Below are 26330 nucleotides of genomic sequence, written 5' to 3'. Positions count from 1 at the left end.
ATGGGAGAAAATATTTGCAGGTTATACCTCTGATGAAGTTTTAATAACCAGAATACACAGAGAACTCAAACATATTAGCAAGAAAAGAACAAGTGATCCCATCTCAGGGTGGGCAAAGGACTTGAAGAGAAACTTCTCTAAAGACAGGTGCACGGCCTACAGAGATATGAAAAAATGCTCATCATCCTTAATCACCAGTGAAATGCAAATCAAAACTACTTTGAGATATCACCTAACTCCAGTAAGATTAGCCCACATAACAAAATTCCAAAACCAGAGATGTTGGCGTGGATGTGGAGAAAAGGGCACACTTCTACACTGCTGGTGGGAATGCACACTAATATGTTCCGTCTGGAAGGATGTTTGGAGAACACTTAGAAATCTAAAAATAGACCTGCCATTTGATCCTATAATTCCTTTACTAGGTATATACCCAGAAGACCAAAAATTACAATATAACAAAGACATCTGTACCAGAATGTTTATTGCAGCCCAATTCATAAGTGCTAAGTCATGGAAGAAGCCCAAGTGCCCATCAACCCACAAATGGATTAATAAATTGTGGTACATGTATACCATGGAATATTATGCAGCCTTAAAGAAAGATGGAGACTTTACCTCTTTCATGTTTACATGGATGGAGCTGGAACATATTCTTCTTAGCAAAGTATCTCAAGAATGGAAGAAAAAGTATGCAATGTACTCAGCTGTACTATGAAGCTAATTTATAGCTTTCACATGAAGGATATAACCCAACCATAGCACAAGAATATGGAGAAAGGGCCAAGGGAGGGCAGGGAAGGGGGGAGGGTGGGGTGGAGGGAGGGTAAATGGTGGGGCTACACCTACGGTGCATCTTAGAATGGGTACAGGTGAAACTTACTAAATGCAGAATACAAATGCCCACATACAGTAACTAAGAAAATGCCATGAAGGCTACGTTGAACAGTTTGATGAGAATATTTCAGATTGTATATGAAACCAGCACATTGTACCCCTTGATTGCACTAATGTACACAGCTATGATTTAACAATAAAAATAAATAAATTAAAAAAAAATTTCCAATTTACTCAGCCGTACTATGAAGCTAATTTATAGCTTTCATATGAAGGCTATAATCCAACCATAGCACAAGAATATGGGGAAAGGGCCAAGGGAGGGGAGGGAAGGGGGGAGGGTGGGGTGGAGGGAGGGTAACTGGTGGGGCCACACTTACCGTGCATCTTAGAATGGGTACAGGTGAAACTTAGTAAATGCAGAATACAAATGTCTTCATACAATGACTAAGAAAATGCCATGAAGGCTATATATTAAACAGTTTGATAAAAATATTTCAGATTATATATGAAATCAGCACATTGTATCCCTTGATTGCACTAATGTACACAGCTATGATTTAATAAAGAAAAAAGTGACATCAAAAAAAATTAGGAAAAGAATCATTATATGGGGCAGCGCCTGTGGCTCAAAGGGCTAGGGCTCTGGTCCCATATGCCAGAGGTGGTGGGTTCAAACCCAGCCCTGGCCAAAAACCACAAAAAAAAAAAAAAAAAAAAAGAATCATTTTATGTAATTTTTGAATACATTCCTAATCTGTTTAGCAAGATCTAAACAGAGAAAAAGCTGTGAAGTTAGTCCACTCAGTAATTTTATTTTGAGCAGTAATCTAAAGAAAATAAGGGGTTAATTTATGAGAAGTGGACATATATGACTTTAAATTGTTACTCTCAAAGTATTTTTTGTATATTACAGGATAAAAAAGGCAAGTTGTTATATAAATGTCTTTAGAAAATAAATTTTTCAGTGTGAAGAAAAAATACACAAACACAGTCATGTACTGAATAATGACATTATAGTCAATGACAGATCGCACATAAAATGGTGGTCCCATAGATTATTCCAGAGTTAAATTCCTATCACCTAATGAAGTCATAGCATAATTACTTTAATTTAAAAGTCAATTCAGTGAGCCTAAGTGTGTTAAGTTCAGAAAGTCTACAGTAGTGTATAGTAATGTCCTAGGCTTTTGCATTCACTTACCACTCACTCACTGACTCACCTAGAGCAATTTCCAGCCCAGCACGTTCAATTCGTAGTAAGTGGCCTGTAAGGCATACCGTCATTTTATTTTATTATTTATTTATTTTCTGAAACAGAGTCTCAAGCTGTTGTCCTGGGTAGAGTGTTGCGGTGTTGCAGCTCATACCAGCCTCCAACTTTGCCTCAGTTTGTTTGTTTTTTTCTCTATTTTTAGTAGAATGCATGCGCTCAAGCAATCCACCGCCCTCGGCCTCCCAGAGTGCTAGGATTACAGGTGTAAGCCACTGCGCCTGGCCACATACCATTATTTTAATCTTTTATACCACATTTTTGCTCTCTCTTTTCTATGTTTAGATGTAGTTACACACATAAATATTTATTATGTTACAACTGCGCACAGTATTCAATATGGTAGTACACTGTACGGGTTTGTAGCCTAGGAGCAAGAGGCCATACCATATTCCCTAGGCTACACCAGGTAGGTTTAAGTACACTCTATGATCTTTGCACAAAGTCAAAATCGCCTAATTATGCAATTCTCAGAACATATCCTCATTGTTAAGCAAAGTGTGGCTGCATAAAATCTTAGAAAGTAAGGGTATTGAATTTCATTCAGAAATACCAGCAAAAAGATACAACTATCTTTACTACACTGAATCTTGTCCCAAGAAAGTCTGTGTTTCACTTTCTTGTCACAAGAAATCACACTGATATCAAAAGCAATTTTTAATTAAAACATTCAATACAATGGAAAAGATATTTTGATAAAGTGATTTTTAAAAAATCGTAACTCTAGTTTTCATTGTATAATCAGCCCCCTGCATCTGTGTGTTCCATATCCATGGGTTCAACCAAAACTAGATTAAAAATGCTTAGAAAAGGGCGGTGCCTGTGGCTCAAGGAGGAGGGCGCCGGTCCCATATGCCGGAGGTGGCGGGTTCAAACCCAGCCCTGGCCAAAAACCAAAAAAAAAAAAAAAGTTCACTTACACCCATTTCCGCAAGACATGATTGCAAGAAGGACTTTACCTAACAATTGCAATCAGTCTAACCTGGCTTATTGTACCCTCAATGAATCCCCAACAATAAAAAAATAAATAAATAAAAATGTCAGCCGTTATTATGATGATAATTGATGCTATTGGGAGACTATGAAATTAGGGGCTCTTGTCTAGTTTTCTCTTCACAAAAGATATGGGAGTACAGAGTGATATTTGCATAAAATTAACTCTACATGACTGGAACATAGAAAGATCATCTCAACTTTCCATATATGTATCTGCACCATTCAAGAAGTGAAATCCAATTGTTTTGATACCACTTCAAATCTACTTCTGGAAAAAAAAAAAAAAAATGCTTAGAAAAAAAATTTCACAAAGTTCCAAAAAGCAAACCTTGAGCTGTGTGAACACTAAGTACTACACTGAAACCACAGTAAAGCAGCAATGTGCAGGCACTATGTCAGGTTTTGTAAGTAATCTAGAGAAGATTTAAGGCAGCAGGAGGATGGGGGGCATGTGCAAATGCTACACCATTTCATATAAAGTCCCTGAGCACCTACGTATCTGGGTATCCATGGGAGTTCCTGGAGCCCATTCCCAAGGATACTGAGGGACCACTATAAATCCATATAGCTTTTGATTTTCATAATACCTTAAAAATATAGTAACTTTTGGGGGCAGAGCCTGTGGCTCAGTGGGTAGGGCGCCAGCCCCATATACCGAGGGTGGCAGGTTCGAACAAAAAATAGCTGGGCGTTGTGGTGGGCACCTATACTACCAGCTACCCGGGAGGCTGAGGCAAGAGAATTGCCTGAGCCCAGGAGATGGAAGTTGCTGTGAGCTCTGACCACGAAACTCTACCAAGGGCAATAAAGTGAGACTCTGTCTCAAAAAAAAAGGTGGTACCTGCAGCTGAGTGAGTAGGGTGCCGGCCCCATATACTGGGGGTGGCGGGATTGAACCCGGCCCTGGCAAAACTGCAACAACAACAAATAGCCGGGCGTTGTGATGGGCGCCTGTAGTCCCAGCTACTTGGTAGACTGAGGCAAGAGAATCGCCTAAGCCCAGGAGTTGGAGGTTGCTGTGAGCTGTGACCACGGCACTCTACCCAAGGAGATAAAGCGATAAAGTGAGACTCTGTCTCTTAAAAAAAAAGAAAAAAAAAAAGCTCTTTATAGTAACTTTTAAAAGTTAATATAAACTTGAAATAAGCAAAACACATTTTATGTTGGGCAATTGTCTATGCCTCAGATAATATATAAAATTACTACAAAGTATTCCCATTTTATTGAAGAGGAACGTAAGGGGCAAAGGAGCAGAGAAATTTGCTAGTTGATAGAGCTAACAGTTAAAGTCAAGTCTTAGGCACCATTCTTCATTTAAATGTTACTTTCCTCAGAGTTCTGTTTTAGACCCTCTTTTCTCTCTATTGCCCTTGGACAGAATCAAGCTATTTCAAAGCTTTAACTGTGGCCCACATGTTGATCGCTCCTAAACCCGTTACCTCCAGCACAGTCATCTCTTCAACCACCTACTGATAATAGTCACTCAGTTGTTCCAGAGGTTAACCCAGCATCCCAAAATTCAGCCTTCTACTTCTTATTTCCTTTTCATTTACAAGGTCAAGCAAGGAAGAAACCAAAGAGGCACCTCAGAGTCTTCCCTCTCCACAATGATAATCAAATCCAAGGGGTGGCCTCTGGTTTCTACCAGCTTCACTCTCCAGGCCTACTACCGTTGCTTTTATTCAACAAGTCACTTCTTGTTTGCATTATTACCAATGGTCCCTTTCCTGACATCCCCACCTAGGGGGCCCATCCAAATCCAAACTTCACAGAATGAATACTTTTTTTTTTTTTTGAGACAGAGTTTCACCATGTTGCCCTCGGTAGAGTGCCATGGTGTCATAGCTCACAGCAACCTCAAACTCTTGGGCTTAGGCGATTCTCTTGCCTCAGCCTCCCAAGTAGCTGCGACTACGGGCGCCCGCCACAACGCCTGGCTATTTTTTAGTTGGAGATGTCATTGTTGTTTAGCAGGCCTGGGCTGGATTCAAACCCACCAGCTCTGTTGTGTGTGGCTTGTGCCCTAGCCGCTGAGCTATAGGTGCCCAGTCCAGAACAAATACCTTTATTAAAAAGGATTTCTTCCGTAAAATGTGGATTTGGTCAAAAAGCCATACTCAAGGATCCAGAAGGCCACATGTGGCCCCAAAGCCACAGGCTCTTCACTCCTGCTGTCACCACCATATGGGTTGGATCATGAGGACAAACACCTCATGTTTTCATCCCTAATTACTTAGTAAAAGCCTCCAAGATGATTCCTCACCAAACAGACTTTATCCCTGTATGGCTCTGTAAATCTCTTAATTGTACTACAGTAAGCCTCCTTACAAACACTTAACATTTTCTCTGTATTCACTGGACTGGCAATTTTTAGCAAAACCCCATATCCTCTAACCTCTTCTCTGAAGATATCCTTTCCTTTCCTGCCATAATGGATCTTGGCTCTCCACTGAGAACCCTATCCCCTCCACCCTCTCCAGTGGGAGCCATCTTCTCTCTCAGAACCCTCATCCCCTTCCACACTGTCTCTGGATTATATCTTTCAGATCTGTCCTGGACTCCAGACTCATTTACCAACCTATCTCCCTCTTCCACTTGGGTGCTCAGAAGTTGTCACCTTAAAAATTCCTAAAACTGGGCAGCGCCTGTGGCTCAGTGAGTAGGGCACTGGCCCCATATGCCGAGGGTGGTGGGTTCAAACCCAGCCCCAGCCAAACTAACAAAAAAAAAAAATAGCTGGGCGTTGTGGCAGACGCCTGTAGTCCCAGCTGCTCGGGAGGCTGAGGCAAGAGAATCGCGTAAGCCCAAGAGTTAGAGGTTGCTGTGAGCCGTGTGACGCCACGGCACTCTACCCAAAGGTGGTACAGTGAGACTCTGTCTCTACAAAAAAAAAAAAAAAATTCCTAAAACCAAAACCTCCCACTATTCTCTACCTTGCTACGCACACAAACCAACTACCACTAGCATAATCCTGACTCCTCTCCTTTGCTTATACCCCCACATAATTCCTTAGAAATTTTCTTAACTCTATCTTCAAAATCTTCCCAGAATCCAACCATGTGTTTCCATCTCCCTTATTATCTCTCCTAAATTCTGGCTAGCCCCTTACACACAACCTCTCCACTTTCAACTCTGCCTCCCATAGACTATTCTATCAAGCAACCAGGCTGATCAAAATGGAACTTCTAATCATGTCACTGTTCTACTCGAAAAACTGTTACAGCTTCCCATCACACCCCAGCAAAACCCAAGTCCTCAGAGTGGTTCCTAAGAGCCTACATGACCTGCAGACTATGCCACCTCCTCAAGTAATTTCTTGCCACTTTCCTACTACTGGTCTCCTTGCTGCTCCTTACAGGTGGCGAACATACACCTGTCTCACAGTCTTTGTACTTACTCTCTCCACTGCTCACAATGCTCTTCTCCCTGATAACCATATAGGTCATTCATTTCCTTACATCTTTGAATTTTTTATCCAAATGTATGAAGTAGTAAGCCCCCTATACCACCCATCCTGTTACTCCCAATTCTTTACCCTAATTTTCCTCCAAAGCACTTTTTACCATCTAAAAAGCTACATAGTTAGGTGGTGAATTGCACCGGTAATTCCAGTAGTTTGGGAGAACGAAGTGGGGGGAACACTTGAACTCAGAAATTCAAGACCAACCTAAACCACACAGCAAGACCTTGTCTCTACAAAGAATTAGGAAAGCATGGTGGCAGACACTTCTAGTCTCAGCTATGTAGGAGGCTGAGGAAAGAGGATCACTTGAGCCCAGGAGTTTAAGGTTGCAATTAGCTATGATGATGCCACTGTAGTCCAGCCTGGGCAACACAGTGACACGCTATCTCAATCAATCAATATATAAATAGCTACATATATGTATTTATAGATTTTTGTCTCCAGCCCCTAAAAATAGAAGCTCTATGAGGATGAGAATTTCTTTCTTTGTTCATTGCTTTAGCTGCAGTATGTACAACACTACATAGTTCATTATTTTTATTTAATTTAATTTATTTATTTGAGACAGAGTTTCACTATGTCACCCTCAGTAGAGTGTCCTGGTGTCACAGCTCATAGCAACCTCTAACTCTTGGACTTAAGTGATTCTCTTGCCTCAGCCTCCCAAGTAGTTGAGACTACAGATGCCTGCCACAATGCTCAATTATTTTTTGTTGTTGTACTTATCATTGTTGTTTAGCAGGCCTGGGCCAGGGTCGAACCTGCCAGCCTTGGTGTATGTGGCTGGCGCCCTAACCACTGAGTTTTAGGCGCCGAGCCTACATAGGCTTATTAAAAAGCACTCAACAAATACTGAGTTAAATGAACAAATGAAAGAAGGAAAGGAAAAAGGGAGGGAAGGTGGCAAGATGGCTCAATCTTCATATCCCCAAATATACCTCAGTGCTGAGTCGGTAGCATGTGCTGCTGTCGTGGTAATGACTGGAGATTGAGCTCTGGTGGCTGAGACAGTTGCCACCACGGCAGGAGGGATGGCATTGGAGGTGGTCACAGGTGGACGAGACTATCAAATGAAAAGAAAGAATATTTCATTTAAGTAAGAAGCAAAATAAAATATAGTTAGCCAACACTAATAGTATAATTTGAACCTCAGGCCCCTAGATAAGTATTTTTCTGCCCAAATTGAATTCTCACCATTCTTATTAAAGAATTCTCTTTTTAGATAGGAATCTCTAAGACTGCAAGTTAGAATTATTAAAAAATTCTATTTTTGTAGGATAGTACATGCATCCTTCCTTTGCAAATATCATTGGAAGTCAAAATTCCAGCCTTCTATTAGTACAACCTGAGATCTGACCCTTCAGAGACCTAGAGCTCCTAAAGACCTGCCGTTGGTCCTGCTGCACATATTTATAAGACCACACACCCCAGTGCCTTCCGCAGAGGGCCTACTCAGCTACTGAATACAGCTGCTGGCTCTCAAGCCATCTATAACAAAAGGTAAATACACAGGGTCCCAGTGCTCGTTCCTGATTCAGGAGTCGGGGTGCCGGATGCTTTCTGGATGTTTGCATGTGGACGGAGAGCACCTATCGCTATATCTGGATGTGCAATCTTCACCTGACAAACGAGCCCCACACTGGGCTTCATCCGCTTGTCCAATCACCTGAGTTTTTCTGATTCTTCTCTCTTTCTTGACCCTGAGAGATGCGGTGGAGTCACTAAGCTCTGCCCACTCCTCGTCCTTGCTCTTCGCCTGCAGCCCTTACCTGCAGTTCTTGCTCTACACAGCCGTGCGTCTCATTAGGTTTACTACACCATCTTCTTCACTAGGGAGTTGTCATATATACTTCTTGGGGCCCATCAGCCTCCTACTATGTTCTGTTGGCCAGTGAGGTCTTTATTTAGCTGGAAAGCCGTGGGCTGCACATGTATTACCCAGTGTCCTAATCAAGATTCTTTATTATCTTAAATCAGCTGCATCACACATATTACCTGTCTGACCTCTGACCTCTGTATATTATTAAGCTAGATTAATCTTATCTTTTAGACATCTCTGGCTGCACCAGCCACATACGCAGGAGCTGGTGGGTTCGAATCCAGGCCGGGCATGCCAAATGAACCAAAAAATGACAGCTGCAACCAAAAAATAGCTGGGCACTGTGGCGGGCGCCTGTAGTCCCAACTACTTGGGAGGCTGAGGCAAGAGAATCGCTTGAGCCCAATAATTTGAGGTTGCTGTGAGCTGTGATGCCACAGCACTCTGCCCAGCGTGACAGCTTGAAGCTCTGTCTCAAAAAAATAAATAAATAAAAATTAAAAAAAAAAAAGACATCTCTTCAATCATACACAAAGACACCATGGTAAAAACAAACAAACAAAAAAAACTCCCTCAGGAACTCTGTCAACAAAATCAAGTTTATACTCCATATCCTACAGTCCTCAGTTTGCAGCTACCACAATTATTTCCTACTAATACTTCAGTATTACTTAGATCATACACTTCCTTCAATTAAAGTTAAAAGGCATGGACCAACTTCCTGGAAAAGCATAGATATATATGCATAAAGTACATACACCTTTTAGGGGTTCACAGACCAACCCCATACAAATTAAAATCCTTTTCAGTCCCAGCTAGCCCTTACTAATCACTGTCTACAACCACCACGCTCTTCCTTGTCATTGGTCACGTTCTATTTTCTGAATCCTCATTACCACCTTCACCCTAACACAAAGCTTTCCCTCACTACTCCTCCACATTCTTACAATCTGCCATACAGTGTTGGGTATCTCTCAAATTTCTAATGTCTTGGTAACAGTGAAAGCCCCTGAGGTCCAGGACTCTCCTAGTGCTTGGCAGAATGAATAACTGATCAGGTACTTCATACTTGCTGAGTGCCCCCACGCTTGACTTACCTGAATTGGTTGGTGAATGATGTGCTGAACTGCTGGTTGAGCTGTAGCAGCATTTGGCAGCTGCGAAGTAGGCCTCAGGACTGTGGTTACTTTAGAACTTGACATCACAGCAGCAGCTGCTGCACCTGAAAAAAAGTGTTATTTTTTTTTTTTTTTTTGGTAACAGAGTCTCCGTGCCGTGGCGTCACTGCTCACAGCAACCTCAAACTCTTGGGCTCAAGCAATTCTCTCGCTTCAGCCTCCCACGTAGCTGGGACTACAGGTGCCCGCCACAACGTCCGGCTATTTTTTTTTTTTTTTTTGAGATGGGGTCTTGCTCTTGCTCAGGCTGGTCTTGAACCTGTGAGCTCAGGCAATCCATCCACCTCAGCCTCCCAAGTGCTGGGAATACAGCATGAGCCATCGTGCTCGGTGGGCTCACAATTATATTCCCTAGGAAAGTAATCAAAATAATCTCTAAAATTCAGATAAAATGTCAGTATTCAGTTCAAGTATGTTATGTAGACTTCTCATTTCATCACATAGGAAATTAAGAAAAGATGTATTTAAGAGATTTAATAACATTAATCATTTATATTGATTCTTCAAAGACAGTGTTCAATGAAACCAGCTGTTCTTGTTTTTTTTTTAACTGCATGCGGGTGCTGGGGAAGCACACAACGAGCAGCACAGCGTGGAGTTGCTGCCTCGGTTCCAGCCAGGGCTCAGGCACTTTAGTCAACACTGCCTTTGCACCGTCAGTGCAGAGGTTAACACTGTGTCAAGGAATATTTTGTATGGAAATAATTTTTACCCTGTAGATCCCCTAAAAGGGTCCACACTTTGGGAACCACTGAATTATGCTATGGCCAAGTAAACCTGGTTTTGTTTGTTAACCTGATTTCACCAACAATCTTCAATTGTTTCATATTCTCCAGTAACAATCTCTGGTCAAAGCTCATTAAATTTATTACCTTACAACCTATTAGAACTAATTATAAAAATAAATTATTGTTAGTTGAGTGCAGTGGTACACACCTATAGTTTCAACTACTCAGGAGGCTAAGGCAGGACAATCACTTGAGCCTAGGAGTTTCAGTCCAGCCTGGGCAATACAGTGAGTCCCTGTCTCACAAAAAACAAAAATCTTATTGCTATGTAAGTTAAAAAAAAAAATAAGTAACCATTATCACTAGATTATTCAGTATTAATATTTGTGATTTATTAAAAATCAAGATGATGTTTAGACTATTAAAGCTTTAAGGAGTTCCTCCATATAATTTTTAGATCATACTAAAAATTTGAATTGCTTTAAGTTGACACATACACTTGTTATAATGCAACTATAATAAGCACATTTTAGACCATGCTAAGAACGTGTATTACTCTAAGTTTATTTCTACTGTCCTGAATTTTTTTTTTTCTTTTTAAAGAAAATAGGTTCATTTGGTTCACAGGTCTATAGGTTGTTCTGGAACTTTCATAAGCTGATTCTGAATACATTCTGTTTTACCATATCTTCCCCCAAATGTATATCTGCCATTACTTTTTTTTTCCATTAAATCATAGCTGTGTACATTAATGTGATCATGGGGCACCATACACTGGTTTTATAGACCATCTGACATATTTTCATCACACTGGTTAACACAGCCTTCCTGGCATTTTCTTAGTTATATTGTGTTAAGACATTTATATTCTACATTTACTAAGTTTCACATGTGCCCTTGTAAGATGCACTGCAGGTGTAATCCCACCAATCACCTTCTCTCTGCCCATCTTCCTCCCTCCCTCTCCTCTCTCCCCGCCTATCCCATATTCTTAGGTTCTAACTGGGCTATAGCTTTCATATGAAAGCCATAAATTAGTTTCATAGTAGGGCTGAGTACATTGGATACTTTTTCTTCCATCCTTGAGATACTTTACTAAGAAGAATATATTCCAGCTCCATCCATGTAAACAATTACATTTTGAGAGTCTGAACAAAACGTGCAATCTTTACCTCGAGGTAAATGAGAAGCTCCAATGTGCAGAGGGGGCCCAGGAGCATTGCTGCGGATGATAGACATCTGCACGTTTGTGGTCATGATGTGATGCAGGTTACTGGGATGTCCCTGATGAAACAGAATATAAGGGTATTTTTTGTGCTTAGTCTTAGCTGTTGCCTCTAGGAAAGTAGTTGCCTCAAAATGTGGGTCAAGTTGTTCCTTTTAGATAGTGAGTACCTCAAGGGAAAAGGCTAAGGCTATTTAGCTTTAGTTTTTTTATACAGCATACTGTATAATGGGTCATGCCAACAGGCATATGAGCAGTGACTGCTCCAGGCCCACTTAGCCTCTACATCCTAGTAACACAAGACATTTTGGGTCTGCTTTTAGAAATTCTCGCCTGCACTATTAGCCTTTCGTACTTTTCTCTGACATGACTAAATGCTTATTTTTCCCCATGCTCATTATTTCCTTCACATGCCGCTGCATCCAGCCATCCTTTAAGCTATACAGGATTTCTAAGTCAATGTCAGTTAGCATCCCCCAGGGTATCCCCTATTAGTCCTTCAGCTCACCCCTGAAATATCCCTTCCTCGTATTCTCCCAGCCCTCTGAATCAGCGCTTCTCAGGTAGGGGTTCCTGTACTTCTGGAAGTTGTTTGCAATATGACAGAAAGAATATAACACAGTGCACCTTTTTAGAACGTCAAATTTTCTCGAAAACATGAAGGAAAAGAGTTTTGAGATTTTGCTTTTTACATAGGTAAAGAATTTAAAATATTTCATAAATCAAATACACATAGTGAAGGACTGCAAATTTTCAAAACTAAAATTTAAGTAAAAACTAGAGACTAGAAAATCAATGTTCACAACTAGATAGCTGCTTAGAGAACCCAGCAGCATCCCAAGAAGTACACATCTGCTCTCCATGGAGAAAACACAGAGAAGCAAAGTCCACCACTACTGCTAGGAAGTTCTCAACCCATCACAGTTGTCTACCTAAAACCAAAGATAAACTGGGCTCAGAGTCCTCAAGAGCATGGAGCACTCAGTATTCTGAGTTCTAACTCATGCTGAGGGTAGCGTCTGGATACAGCAGACGCTCAATGAATTCCAGTGTGATGGACCACTGTGAACACTATTGAGAGACCGCTATTCTCTCTCAAACCTACAATCTTCCCCTTGTAGATAAAAATGATAGTTTAGTTTTTTTAGTACAGTACCTAATGTACTACTGGCTTCAATAAATAATGATCACTAGTTTGGCATCTCAGTTTGAAAGTCAGCAAATTAAGAGGAAAAAAACCTGTTGTCCACTGATTGTTGCCACAGGAATGGCTGAAGCTTGAGGGATGTTACTCTCCATGGTGACAGTAACCTGCCCTGGAACTTTGGGGGGAAGTGACAAGGTAGAAGGTGGAGCAGGAGCAATGGGACGGCTAGGCATGGTGGGCTTCGGGGGCGGCTGCAAAAAGAAAAACATGAGACATGTCACTCACTCTACAATTCAGAACACACAAATCAGGTAATTGTGATGGATGTGTTACTTAGTTCAATGTAAACATTTCACATTGTATATCGAAGTAGTACCCTGAACCCCATAAATGCATCAATGTACAAAGTTATGATTTAATGAAAATCATTTTTTAAATAAATGAATCTAAAAAAAATTAACAATACACAAATCAAACCCAGTAAGTGCCAGGAAAGATGCCATAAGCTTTATATACTTTATCTATTAGCATCATAACCTTTTCATAGAAGTATTAGCATTCCCACTTCACAGATGAGAAAATGTTCAAAGCGAAGCTAAGTGACTTGCTCAAAGCCACACACACAGTAAAAGTGTAACTAGGAATAAAAAACAATGCTGAATGGCACACAGCCTATGCCCTTTCTTCTAAATGATGCTTCCTTCTCAAGTTTGGGTAGAAGTAAACAAAACTCTCAGTAACTGAAACATAACCACAATATAATACATAGGTGATATTCTTCGATAGCCCCAAATTATTCAGTTATTAAAATAAACATTGGAGATTAGTGCTACTTCAAGATAGAAACTAACTTAGCATGTCCATAAGTTGAATATTTATTATATATTTTTTATTTTTATTTTTCATAAGTTGAATATTAATGTCATAATGGGTATCTGAAAATATCCTATGCTGCCAACTGCTCAGCAGCATAACACTATGCACTACCGAACAGCAGATCTTGGAGTTACACAAAGGAGATAAACTCACAGGTCAAAATGAAAAAATTAAGTATGGTCCTAGGATACGGCCTATCATTTTGTGAAAATTGTTACAAATACTAGCCAGCCTTGAGCTGTGGTTCAGTGTGGAATTTTAAACCTCCCCATTACCTTCATAAGTCCCTCCGAAAATGAAAGTGGCACTGCTGGCGTCAGGTGTGCTGGCGGGGCTGTCACTGCAACAGGTGTGGCTGAAGGGACAGTATGGTGTGTAGGCAGCATCTGTACCTGTGGATAGGGCCTCACCACAACAGGCTCTTGCTTCTCCTCTCGGGACTGGAGGGAGCTGCTAGAACCCATGTGCTCCCTGGCATTCACTTCAGAATCTCGACCAGATTCATCATTGACTAGGAAAGACATAAAGGGTGAGATGGTATATCACAGTCTCCCAATGTTAACATAGCAGCACAGACAAGAGTGGCACCTGAGATTAACTTTTAGGATTAACTGATTGACAAGGATTTGGACACTGAATTCTCCTGAGGGACTTCAGACCCACAACTGTGGAACAAAGGATTTATTCTGAATATTGTTGTTTTTCCATCCTCATGAACAAAGAGCCTGGTAGCTATCTAAAATGAGCTGAAATAGGCCAGGAGTGCTGGCTCATGCCTGTAATCCTAGCACCCTACAAGGCCAAGGTGGGTGGACTGCTTAAGCTCATGAGTTCAAGACGAGGCTGACAAGAATGAGACCCCTTAAATCTACTAAAAATAGAAAAAATAGCCAGATATCATGGAAGGCACCTACAGACCCACATACTCGGGAGGCTGAGGCAAGAGGATGGCTTAAGCACAAGAGATTGAAGTTGCTGTGAGCTATGATGATACCAGGGCACTCTACCCAGGGCTACAGAATGAGACTCTGTCTCAAAAATAAAAATAAAATAAAATAAGCTGGCTTGGCGCCCATACCTCATTGAATAGGGCACCAGCCACATACACAGGAGCTGGTGGGTTCAAAGCCAGCCTGGGTTTGCCAAACAACAATGACAACTACAACAAAAAAACAGCCGGGCACTGTGGCAGGCAGTGGAGTTCCAGCTGCTTGGGAGGCTGAGGCAAGAAAATTGCTTAAGCCCAAGAGTTTGAAGTTGCTGTGAGCTATGACGCCATGGCACTCTATGGTGAGTGACATAGTAAGACTCTGTCTCCAAAAAAAAAAAAAAAAGAGTTGAAATAGCTGAAAGTACAATATAAGACATAATACTATTTTATTTAAAATGTTTTCCCGGGTGGTACCTGTGGCTCAAAGGGGTAGGGTGCCGGCCCCATATGTTGGAGGTGGCAGGTTCAAACCCAGCCCCGGCCAAAAACTGCAAAAAAAAAAAAAAAAAATGTTTTCCCAGGTCAGGCACCATGGCTCACGCCTATAATCCTAGCACTCCGGGAGGCCAAGGCGGGTGGACTGCTTGAGCTCAGGAGTTTGACATCAGCCTGAGGAAGAGCAAGACCCTTTCTATCTACTAAAAATAGAAAAACTAGGCTGGGTGCAGTGGCTCACGCCTATAATTCTAGCACTTTAGGAGGCTGAGATGGGTGGATTGCCTGAGCTCACGAGTTCAAGACCACCCCAAGCAAGCGCAAGACCCTCTCTCTACTAAAAATGAAAAACTGCGGCAAAAGGATCACTTGAGGCCCTAGAGTTTGGGAAGGCTGTGAACTATGCCACTATAGCACTCTCCCAAGGATGACAAAGTTGAGCCTCAGTCTCAAGAAAAAAATAGTAAAAAAAATAAAATAAAATAAAAGTAGGAAAAGCAGAAGGGTGCTGTGGCAGGTGCCTGTGTTCCCAGCTACTAGGGAGGCTGAGGCAAGAGGATTGCTTGAACCCAGGAGTTTGCGGTAGCTTTGAGCTATGGTGCCAGGGCACTCTACCCAGGGCACAGAGTGAAACTCTGTCTCAAGAATAAATAAAGGCTCAGCGCCCATAGCACAGTGGTTATGGTGCCAGCCACATACACCAAGGGTGGCAGGTTCGAACCTGGCCTGGGCCTGTTAAACAACTGCAACAAAAATAGCCGGGCGTTGTGGTGGGTGCCTATAGTCCCAGCTACTTGGGAGGCTGAGGCAAGAGAATTGCTTAAGCCCAAGAGTTTGAGGTTGCTGTGAGATGTGACACCATGGCACTCTACTGAGGGCGACATAGTGAGACTCTGTCTCAAAATAAATAAATAAATACATAAATAAAATAAAGTATTTTCCTAAAAAGTTATAAAAACATAGCATTAAAAAGATATTTTGGGGGTGGCGCCTGTGGCTCAGTGAATAGGCACCGGCCCCATATACCGAGGGTGGCAGGTTCGAACCCAACCCTGGCCAAAATGCAACAAAAAATAGCCAGGCGTGTGGAGGGCGCCTGTAGTCCCAGCTACTTGGGAGGCTGAGGCAAGAGAATCGCCTACGCCCAAGAACTGGAAGTTGCTGTGAGCTGTGACACCACTGCACCCTACCGAGGGCAACAAACTAAGACTCTGTCCCTAAAAAAAAAAAGATATTTTGGGCTGGGCACAGTGGCTCACACCTATAATCCTAGCACTCGGGGAGGCCAAGGCACGTGGATTACTTCAGCTCACAAGTTTGAGACCAGACTGAGCAAGAGCAAGACCACGTCTCTAAAAAGTAGCCAGGTGTTGTGGTGGGTGCCTGTAGTCCCAGCTACCAGGGAGACTAAGGCAAGAGGATTGCTTGAGCCCATGAGTTTGAGGTTGCTGTGAACAATGATACCACAACACTCTAGCCGGGGTGACAAAGTGAGACTCTGTCTCAAAAAACAAAAACAAACACAAACAAAAAAGATACTTTGGCCAGGTGCAGGGTGGCTCATGCACATCATCCTAGCACTTTGGAAAGTTGAGGTGGGAGGACGGCTTGAGGCCAGGAGTTCAAGACCAGCCTCAGCAATACATGATCCCATCTCTACAAGAAAAGAAAAATTAGCTGGGCGTGGTAGTACACATCTATAGTCCCAACTACTTTGAGAGAGTGAGGCAAAAGGATCACTTGAGCCCAGGAGTATGAGGTTACAATAAGCTATGATGATACCACTGCACTCTAGCCTCCAGAGACAGAGTAAGCCATTGTCTTAAAAGGAAAAAACAAAAACGAAAGATATATTAAAGTACAGTTCCTAACTCCATGACATATAATTTTTCAAAACTGAGGGAAAGAGATGGAAGATACTTTATAGTGCATGTTTTTTTTCTTTTGGAAGTCTGAATCAACAGAACACACAACCTATTTAAAAATTAAGTTAATACTGGAAAGAATAACCCATCTTTCCCTTGTGCAGACTTTACTGCTTTATATATGCAATATATTTTTTAGACATTAAAATATACATGTAATTTTGCAGATAATTGTTGACTTTTTAAAACTATATTAAGTGTTAAGCTGACAGCTGACAATGGAAACAATGTTGTAAAATAATCTGGCTGAATAAATTGTGCCTTCTTTCAGAACCCAGAACCGAAACAAACAAAAAATCAAAGAATCAATACTAATAATGGAAGCATCTGTGAAAATATTAACTTGTACTCATCCATCATTTTTCCAAAATCCTATGAACATTCTTATTTTTCTGAACATAAAGATAATATTTACTTATGTAGGGAATTTAAGTTATTTGGAAAATTATAAAGTTGTCCCAAAATCTATCCCTCAAAGGTACCAACAGTTAATATTTTGGCAAAACTTCCAGATACTTCTTACCTTTTTAAAATCTTGGATGGGTTTTTTTTTTTTGCAGTTTTTAGCCAGGGCTGGGTTGAATCCACTACCTCCGGCATATGGGGCCAGCGCCCTACTCCTTTGAGCCACAGGCACAGCCCTGGATGGGTTTTTATTCATTTAACTTTTTCTATTAAAGTATAACCTTCATTGGCTTGATGCCCATGGCTCAGTGGTTAGGGCACTGGCTACATGCACCGGGGCTGGTGGGTTCGAACCTGGCCAGGGTCTGCTAAACAACAATGACAAAAAAAAAAAAAAGAAAAAATAGCTGGGCATTGTGGCGGGCGCCCTGTAGTCCCAAAAAATAGCTGGGCATTGTGGCGGGCATTGAGGCTGAGGCAAGAGAATTGCTTAAGCCCAAGAGTTTACAGTTGCTGTGAGCTGTGACACCACAGCGCTCTACCAAGGGTGACATAGTGAGACTCTGTCTCAAAAAAAAAAAAAATGTATAATCTTCATAAATTAAGCGCACAAATGTTAATTGTGCAGCTCAGTGGATTTTCACAAACTGAGTAACCAGCACCCAGCTCAAGATACAAAACCTCACTGGTCCTCCAAACAAGCCAAACAGCCTGACACATAACACTATAGACAAGCGTTGCCTGTTTTTGTACTTCACATAAACAGACTCATAACGAATTTATATCTATTGTATCCTGTTTCTTTCACTTACAGGTATGAGATTTACCATATTACCACACATAGCTGTAGCTCTTTCATTCTCAATTCTGGATATATGATGACATTGTATGAATAAAGCACAAGGTATCCATTTTACGGTTAAAAGGCATGTTAAATAGTTTTCAACTTTTTGCTATGTTGAGTAGTCCTAGTAATATTCCTGTACATGTCTTCTGGTGAACACATGTACCATTTCTATTGAATATATTCCTAGGAGTGGAACTACTGAATAATATGAAATACTGTATCTTTTTTTTTTTTTCTTGCAATTTGGCCGGGGCTGGGTTTGAACCCGCCACCCTCAGTATATGGGGCTGGTGCCCTACCCACTGAGCCAAAGGTGCCACCCAATACTGTATCATTTTTAAAAGCTAAATCAGATTCTACTGCATACATGTACTATAGCTTTTTTTTAACCACTATATTATTGATGGACTTTTAGGTTATCTCAAAAATTTTGCTATTATCAACAACCTCATCCAGTGATCTCTTCAGAAAAAAATTCCTACGAGGAAAAATGCTGGGTAAAAAGATGATATATATTTTCTTTTTTTGTTACATACTGGCTTTTCTCCTAGGTCATTCAGAATATTTTCTATTTTGGATTAATATAAGGGTACATATGATTAGGTTACATTGTTTGCTTTTGCTAAGGAAAGTCCAAGTTGTATTTGGGTCCTTTACACAGGAGGTGTGCCATATACCCCTATAATGCACCCAATAGGTAGAAGCTTACTAAGCCCATTTCCCCTTCAGAATTTAAAAAATTCTGATTTATAAAACGTTACTGAAGTATAATTTATATGCAGTAATATGGCTATTCTAAGAGTAGAAAGTCCAATAATTTTTTACAAACATCCTCAGCAACAGCAAAGAGTGGAATGGTTGGGTTGAATGGCAAGGACACGTTTAACTTTGCCTAAGTACTTTCCAAAGTTGCCGCCAGCAGTGTATGGGAGCTCTAGACACTCCTCACCCTCACCACTGTTTGATATACATACAGCCATTGGAATGGGTGCATAGTGTGCATATCATTGTGGTTTTAATTAGCATTTCATGATGAATAGCAACGTTGAACATTTTTTTATGTGATTATAGGCCATTCATGTATCTTCTTTTGTGAAGTCTGTGTTCCTTTGTCCATTTTTAATCAATTAGCTTTACTGAGGCACAATCAATATATACAATTCACTAATTCTTTGTGTAAAATTAGATATATTTTTACTAACGTATACATTTTCATTTATCCAAGATAAATACCTAAGGAATAAGACTGATCAGTTGTGTGGTATGTGTATATTTAATTTTATAAGATATTTTCAGGCTGGGCATGATGGCGCACACTTGTAATCCTAGCACTTTGGGAGGCCAAGGCAGGTGGACTGCCTGAGCTCAGGAGTTCAAGACCAGCCTTAGCAAGAGTAAGACTCCCCCTCATCTCTAAAAATAGCTTTTGTTGTGGCAGACACCTGTCCTCCCAGCTACTTGGGAGGCTGAGGCAAGAGGATCATTCAAGCCCAAGAGTTTGAGGTTGCTGTGAGCTATGATGGCATGGCACTCTACTCAGGGCAACAGAGTGAGATTCTATCTCATACAACAACAATAATAACAACAAAAGATATTTTCAAACTGCTTCCTAAAGTGGCTAGACCGTTTTGTATGAGTTCTATTTGCTACACAATCATACCAATACTCGGTATTGTCAGTCTTTATAAATTTAGTCTTTCCAGTGGATATGTAGTAGTTTCTAACAGTGGTTTTAATTTATACTGCCCTGAGGATTAATAATATTGAACATTTTTTCATGCACTTACTTGGCATTCATATAGTTTTGGTGACGCGTCCATTCAAATATTTTGTCCATTCACAAATAATCAGGTTGGGCTTGGCACCCATAGCTCAGTGGGTAGGGCACGGGCCATTGTGTCCAGGCCTGCTGAAGAACAACGACAACTACAACAAAAACTAGCCAGGCGATGTGGTGGCGCCTGTAGTCCCAGCTACTTGGGAGGCTGGGCTAGCAAGAAAATCACTTAAGCCAAAGAGTTAGAGGTTGCTGTGAGTTGTGACACCACAGCACTCTACCAAGGGTGACATAGTGAGACTCTGTCTCAAAAAAAGAAAAGTTTTTGATGTCTTTTTGTGGAAATAAAAAAAAAAAAAAATCAGGCATCTTTCTAATACTGAATTAAATAGGAGTTCTTTATACTTTCAGAATATAAGTCCTTTATGGATACATTGATTGTACATGTTTTCTGAATTTGTGGCTGCCCTTCTATTTTAATGGTGTTTTTTATTAAAAGTCATACAAAATTTTGATTAAGTACATAATATCGATTGCTTCTTTTATGATTAGTTTATTTTGTGAACTAAGCAATTTCACTCCAAAGTTGCACATAACTTCTTATTTTCTTTTAGAAATTTTAAATTTTAGATTTAGGTCTATGACACATTTTCAGTTAATCTCTATTTATGGAGAAGGTCAAGTTCGAAGTTTGTTTTTCCCCCATATGGATATTCTGCTGTTCCAGCACTACTTTATTGAAAAGTTCCCAATTACTTAATCACTTCTTAAAAATCAATTGAGAGGCTCGGCGCCTGCCACATGCACCGGAGCCGGCAGGTTCGAATCTAGTCCGGGCCTGCCAAACAACAATGACAACTGCAACCAAAAAATAGCCGGGTGTTGGGTGGGGGCCTGTAGTCCCAGCTACTTAGGAGGCCAAGGCAAGAGAATAGCGTAAGCCCAAGAGTTTGAGGTTGCTGTAAGCTGTGATGCCACAGCACTCTGCCCAGGGTAACATAGATTGTCTCCAAAAATAAAAAAATCAATTGACAATTTGTGTCTGGATTCTCCACCTGAATTCTCATGGAAGACAGAGTCAGGAAAGGTATCCAGAAGAAAATAACATCTAAGATGAAAACTCAAGAAGAACAAGAAATAGCTGAATAACCAAGTTGAAAGAAAAGAAGGAAAACTGTGGCGAAAGGAAAAGAATGTGCAAAGTCCCACGGCCATGAAAACCGAGAACTTTTCATCATTCATTCAGAAAACCCGAGGATATATCATCAGGCAGGAAGCATTAAAGCAGCTTAAAGTAACTTCAAGTCTCAAAAGAATTAAAATAAATTTTTAACAAAAACTAAATTAGTGGGAGCAAGATAAAGCAATAAGAAATGAGGCTGGGCCACACCATGCCTGTAATCCTAGCACTCTATGAGGCCCAGGTGGGCGGACTGCTTGACCTCAGGAGTTCAAGACCAGAGTGAACAAGAGACACCATCTCTACTAAAAACAGAAAAACTAAATAAACTAGCTAGGCATAGCAACACATGCCTGTAGTCCCAGCTACTCAGGAGGCTGAGGCAAGGGGATTGCTCAAGCCCAAGAGTCTGAGGTTGCATGAGCTATGAGCCATGGCATTCTACCCAGGGTTACAGAGTCTCGCGGACAAAAAAAAAAAAAAAAAAAAAGGCCAGGAGAGGTGGTTCACACCTGTAATCCCAACACTCTGGGAGGCTGAGGTGGGTGGATAACCTCAGCTCACGAGTTCAAGACCAATTTGAGCTAGTATGAGACTCTATCTCTAAAAATATCTGGGCATTGTGGCAGACACCTGTAGTCCCAGCTACTCTGGGAAGGAAAGAGAATCATTTGAGCCCAAGAGTTTGAGGTTGCTGTGAGCTATGATGCCATAGCACTCTACTGGGGGCGACAAAGTGAGACTCCGTCTCAAAAAACGAACAAACAAAAAAAGAAATAGGCTGAAATATTAGACAAGGGTCAAAGAGACAAAGAACAATCAATGATGCCTCAGCAACTAGTTTGAATGATGATTAGATAGTGGTGCCATTTACCACAAGGAACACAAGGATCAACTGGTGAAGAAAAATGAGTTTATTTCACTTTGCAATGCCATGGGGCGGGGTGGAGGGGAAGGGAGTATTTGAAGAACTTACTCAACTTCAGCACTGCTGGCTGGATACCTCTTTAGGATGAGAGGGTTTCCCAGATCTTATAGGATGTTCGGCAGCATCCCTACCCTCCACCTATCAAATGCTAATAACACTCTCTAGCTGTGACAACCAAAGATGTCTCTAGACATTGTCAAATATTCCCCTGGAGACAAAAACCATCCCCCACTGAGAACCATTGATATACAGCATTCAAAAGGTATAAGACTAAAAATCAAATTGCACATATGTGTGTATAGTTGACTCTCCATATCCCTGGGTTGTGCATCTGTGGATTCGATCAATTATGGATGGAAAGTATTTGGGAAAAAAAGATGGCTGCCTCCATACTGAATATGTAGTCTTTTGTCCTTGTCATTATTCCTTTAGCAATACAGTGCAATGACATCTTTACATAGCACTTACACTGTAACAGGTAAATAAGTTATCTAAAGATGATTTAAAGTATACCAGAGGATGTGCATAGCTTATATGCAAATACACCATTTCTTATAAGGGGCTTGAGCATCAGTGGAGTTTGGTATCCAACAAGGGTCCGGGAACCAGTCTCCCATGGATACCAAAGAACAACTACATGTACTTTTTAAAAACTTCTTTTCCTAGATGCACCTTTGGGATTTCTCATAACAATCTACTATACCATAACCCTGGGCATTAATCAAACAAGAACACATTAATGCATTTCAAAAATACTTCTTATTCAAAGGGGTAGAGCGCTGGCCCCATATACTGGAGGTGGCGGGTTCAAACCCAGCCCCGACCAAAAACTGCCCCCCCCCCAAAAAAAAATACTTCTTATAAGCATGCTTTACTTAAGTCAGTTGTTCTCAACCTTCCTAATGCCAGGATGTATTTTCATTGTTACAAAGGGATCACGACCCACAGGTTGAGAACCGCTGCTATAAGTTATATGAGTATTATAGTATAAGTAAATGAAGTGGTTAATACAGGAGGGAAAAAGACTTGTTTAAATTAGAATAGTAACTCAATTTCTATCCAATAAACTAGTATTTACTAAAATCCTAGAAAGAATTTACTAATTTAAGTCTGAAAACTGGCTAAATTCTTCAAGCAGAAAGAAATATAGAAGAATATTACTATTTTACCTGTAGCAGCTGGGTTTATCAACCCTGCAGAACCACTGTTTGCAATTTGAGAAGGGGCTTGGCTCAACCCAGTGGAAGGGGCTCCTAATCGAGGAAACTGTTGAGAACTCATTTCCACCTGCAGTACAAACAGCCACATGGTTATTACCAAATTCTGAGATTATAAACAATTTTGAGAAATTAAAGCATCTTTAGTATCTATGACATGTCCCTCTGGAAAAACAATTGCAGCATCATTTATCTAATAACTTGTGATCAATGTAAATGCAGACATTATCCAAACTACGTAAGTTTTTTAGGTGCATCAGCTCAATGAACAATAACATTGTCAACATGGTGCTGGAGAATACTATGACTCCCCATAAATACTTGTGGATTGCTATGCTAAAAAAATCAACACTGAATTCTGTACAAAAGATACATGATAGGTATTGCCATGATGCATATGCATTTCTGTGTAAAGTTTTATGGAAAATGTCCTGTCTCTTTGAAAGATTCAAAAACCTCACACCAAAGTGAACAGAACTGTGATTAGTATGTCAAAGGAACCTTTAGAGGGGAGATGCCCAGCCCCAAGAAAGGATCAGATCTTACATCAAGACCTAATGCAAAGTGAATCTCACATCCTTTTCTGCAGAGGCCTCCATTTACGGATTTCCTTTTTTCCCTCTCTTTCACAGATCCCCGAAGAGCCAGAGGGACCCTAAATCTCCATCTTCCCTAAAAGCGTCCCAGACTTTTCCCTCATGGGCCAAGCTCTGCTATCTCCCCCGAATCGTCCATAATCCCACACGACCCCGAACTCCCCGCTGAGATCAGTAGACAGAGGTTTCCAGACACTTCGGTGTCTGAGACTCTGTCTCAGAGGTGGGGTAAGCGTTTTGGGGACCCCCCCACGACCAGACAGGCACCGTGCCTCTTTACCTGTGGCCGCCGCCCGCCACCCGCACCTCCCGCTTCCATCTCTCCCGCCTGGGGGTGCCGCGGAGGGCCCATCTCTGTGGCAGTGCTGAGCTCCGAGGACGTGGAGAAGAATCGAGCTGGACGGCGTCCTGGGCCCACCGCTGTCCAGCCCTGCTAGCCAGCCTCGCTCCAGTCGCCCGGCCGTGGATCTGCTCACAGACCTCTTCCCCCGAACCTGCCCCTGCCTCCCCCGCCCGCCCATTGGCCCCACGCCCGGCGCGTCACTGGAGACCCAGAACCAATCCACAGCAACCTGCGCGTTCTGGGCCCGCCCCACCCTCCCGCCGATCGCCAGCCAATAAGGCGCGAGGCTCGCCGGGGCAGCCCAAACCCCTCGAGGCTGAGCCAATGGTAGAGAAAGACAGGCGCTCCCGGTGAGGGGGGCGGGGAGCTGGGAGGCCCCGCCTCGGTCAGGGTCTGAAAGCGGCGGGCGCAGGGCCCGGATGTGGAGAGTCACTTTAAACTGCTCAAGAGCCAAGCTCCCTGGGCCACCCGCCCGCCCGCGCTCCCCCGGCCGCTCCGCTTCCCCGCCAAGGCCCACGTCTGCCACGCCCCCACGCCCGGGTCAGCCCACCCCTCCCGATGCCTCTCCCTTCCTAGCCATAGGACACCCGGCCCCTGTCGCCGGCTTAACCGCCGTGCCCAGCTCGCGAAAGAGCCGGGGTCCGAGCCGCAGGAGACTGGCACCCCTGCCCTTCCCCGGGGACGCGCAGCGGGACGAACGCTGCAGCCCGGCTCGGCCGCCCCGCCCCCTCGTCTCCTCCCCTCCCCTCCCGGGTGCCTGTCCCGCCATTACCTGGGTGCTACGCCGAGTGGCCGCCGCGCCGCCTCGAGCTCTTTCCCGTGCGCTCTCAGCCTGTGGTGCGACGTCCTCGGGTTCCGGACCCGCAGCCGCCGCCGGGGCGCTAGCACTCTGCCCCCCACCCCTCACTTCAGCGCCGCTGCTTCCGCCGCCGTAACGAGCCTCCCGTCTATTGGCTGGAGTAGGCCCCGCCCTTCTCAGGGATAGCCACTCGCTTCTCGTCGTGCGCGGGAGAGTGGATGGATCCGCCCCCCAGCACAGCGGAGACCTCTGGGAAATGTAGTCCTGGGTGCCAGGAGGGCGGGCCGAAAAAGAGGTGGAGAGTGCCGGGGCGGGGCCTCTAGGGGACCGGGCTGGGGCAACACACCCCTTTACTGTCCAGAGTAGATTGTGCCTTTTCTCTTTGCAAAGAGAGAAGATAGTGGAACCCACAGTTTCCCTCAGCCTGAGGGAACTAGGTTTCATTTTCCCCAGGCGAGGAGGAGCGGTGCAGCGCGGGAAAGAGTAATGGAGGCCGAGTGCGGCAGCCCGGCAGGGCAGCGGCGGGGCCGACTGTGTCCTGACTGTGCCGGTTTCCCCGCGCTGCGTGTCGGACTTGGTCACCATCTAAGGCCACGATCTGCAAGCCTCAACACGGTGGGTGAATCAGGCGCGCTGCGCGCGAGCGGCCCTGTCGGGATTGCGCCGGGCCTGCCCTGGAGTCCCCACCCGCCCCTTAAATTAGGCCGGCTCGGAAAGGGGCCCCGGACACCCAGCTCTGGCAGGCAGCTAAGCACACCTGCTTAAGTTTTCTGGATTATAAGAAAGCAAAAGGGGTTAGTTTTCTTTGGGGTTAAGGGTTGGAGTTTATACACCTGTAGAAGTCTTAGCCAAATCTGCTTGGCAAAACTTGCAGCTGATGAGGAATTACGTTCCCCTCTTCACTTATTTAGGTCTGGTATTTGTGATGAATTTAGAAACAAACTGAAACTCAAATACCTGTGTAAGACGACAGCTTGGTTAAGAGTCTTGGCTACAGGGGCGGCGCCTGTGGCTCAGCGGGTGGGGCGCCGGCCCCATGTGCCGAGGGTGGCGGGTTCAAACCCAGCCCCGGCCAAACTGCAACAACAACAACAAAATAGCCGGGCGTTGTGGCGGGCGCCTGTAGTCCCAGCTACTTGGGAGGCTGAGTCAAGAGAATTGCCTAAGCCCAAGGATTTGGAGGTTGCTGTGAGCTGTGTGATGCCACGGCACTCTACCGAGGGCGATAAAGTGAGACTCTGTCTCTACAAAAAAAAAGAGTCCTGGCTACAAAGGTAAGTTTCAAATACTTCTCCTTCTTCAAGCCCCTTTGGTTTCTCACATTCTTCCCTTCGTTCTCAAACTT

General features: G+C 42.9%; 1 protein-coding gene across 11 annotated transcripts in view; it reads right to left on the bottom strand.

The window, feature by feature from the left end:
• SAP130 (Sin3A associated protein 130) overlaps positions 1-25132 on the bottom strand; it is a 91183-nt gene extending 66051 nt beyond the window's left edge. For 4 of the 11 annotated variants that reach the window (XM_053596802.1, XM_053596799.1, XM_053596803.1 and 1 more), the window contains exons 1-7: positions 24959-25097; positions 23200-23317; positions 13818-14053; positions 12759-12917; positions 11467-11578; positions 9486-9610; positions 7508-7632 (exon numbers count right to left, since the gene is read on the bottom strand). In XM_053596802.1, coding sequence (XP_053452777.1) covers positions 7508-7632; positions 9486-9610; positions 11467-11578; positions 12759-12917; positions 13818-14053; positions 23200-23311 — 869 coding nt within the window. In that variant the 5' untranslated portion in view covers positions 23312-23317; positions 24959-25097. Of the gene's footprint in view, positions 1-7507; positions 7633-9485; positions 9611-11466; positions 11579-12758; positions 12918-13817; positions 14054-23199; positions 23318-24123; positions 24340-24958 lie in introns of those variants that run through there. The other 7 variants (XM_053596804.1, XM_053596796.1, XM_053596801.1 and 4 more) reach the window with 3 other exon arrangements.
• Positions 25133-26330: the final 1198 nt, after the last annotated feature.

Source organism: Nycticebus coucang, chromosome 7, assembly GCF_027406575.1.
Source record: "Nycticebus coucang isolate mNycCou1 chromosome 7, mNycCou1.pri, whole genome shotgun sequence".
In the NCBI taxonomy this organism is placed as follows: Eukaryota; Metazoa; Chordata; class Mammalia; order Primates; family Lorisidae; genus Nycticebus; species Nycticebus coucang.
This window is presented reverse-complemented; position numbering and strand designations above follow the sequence as displayed.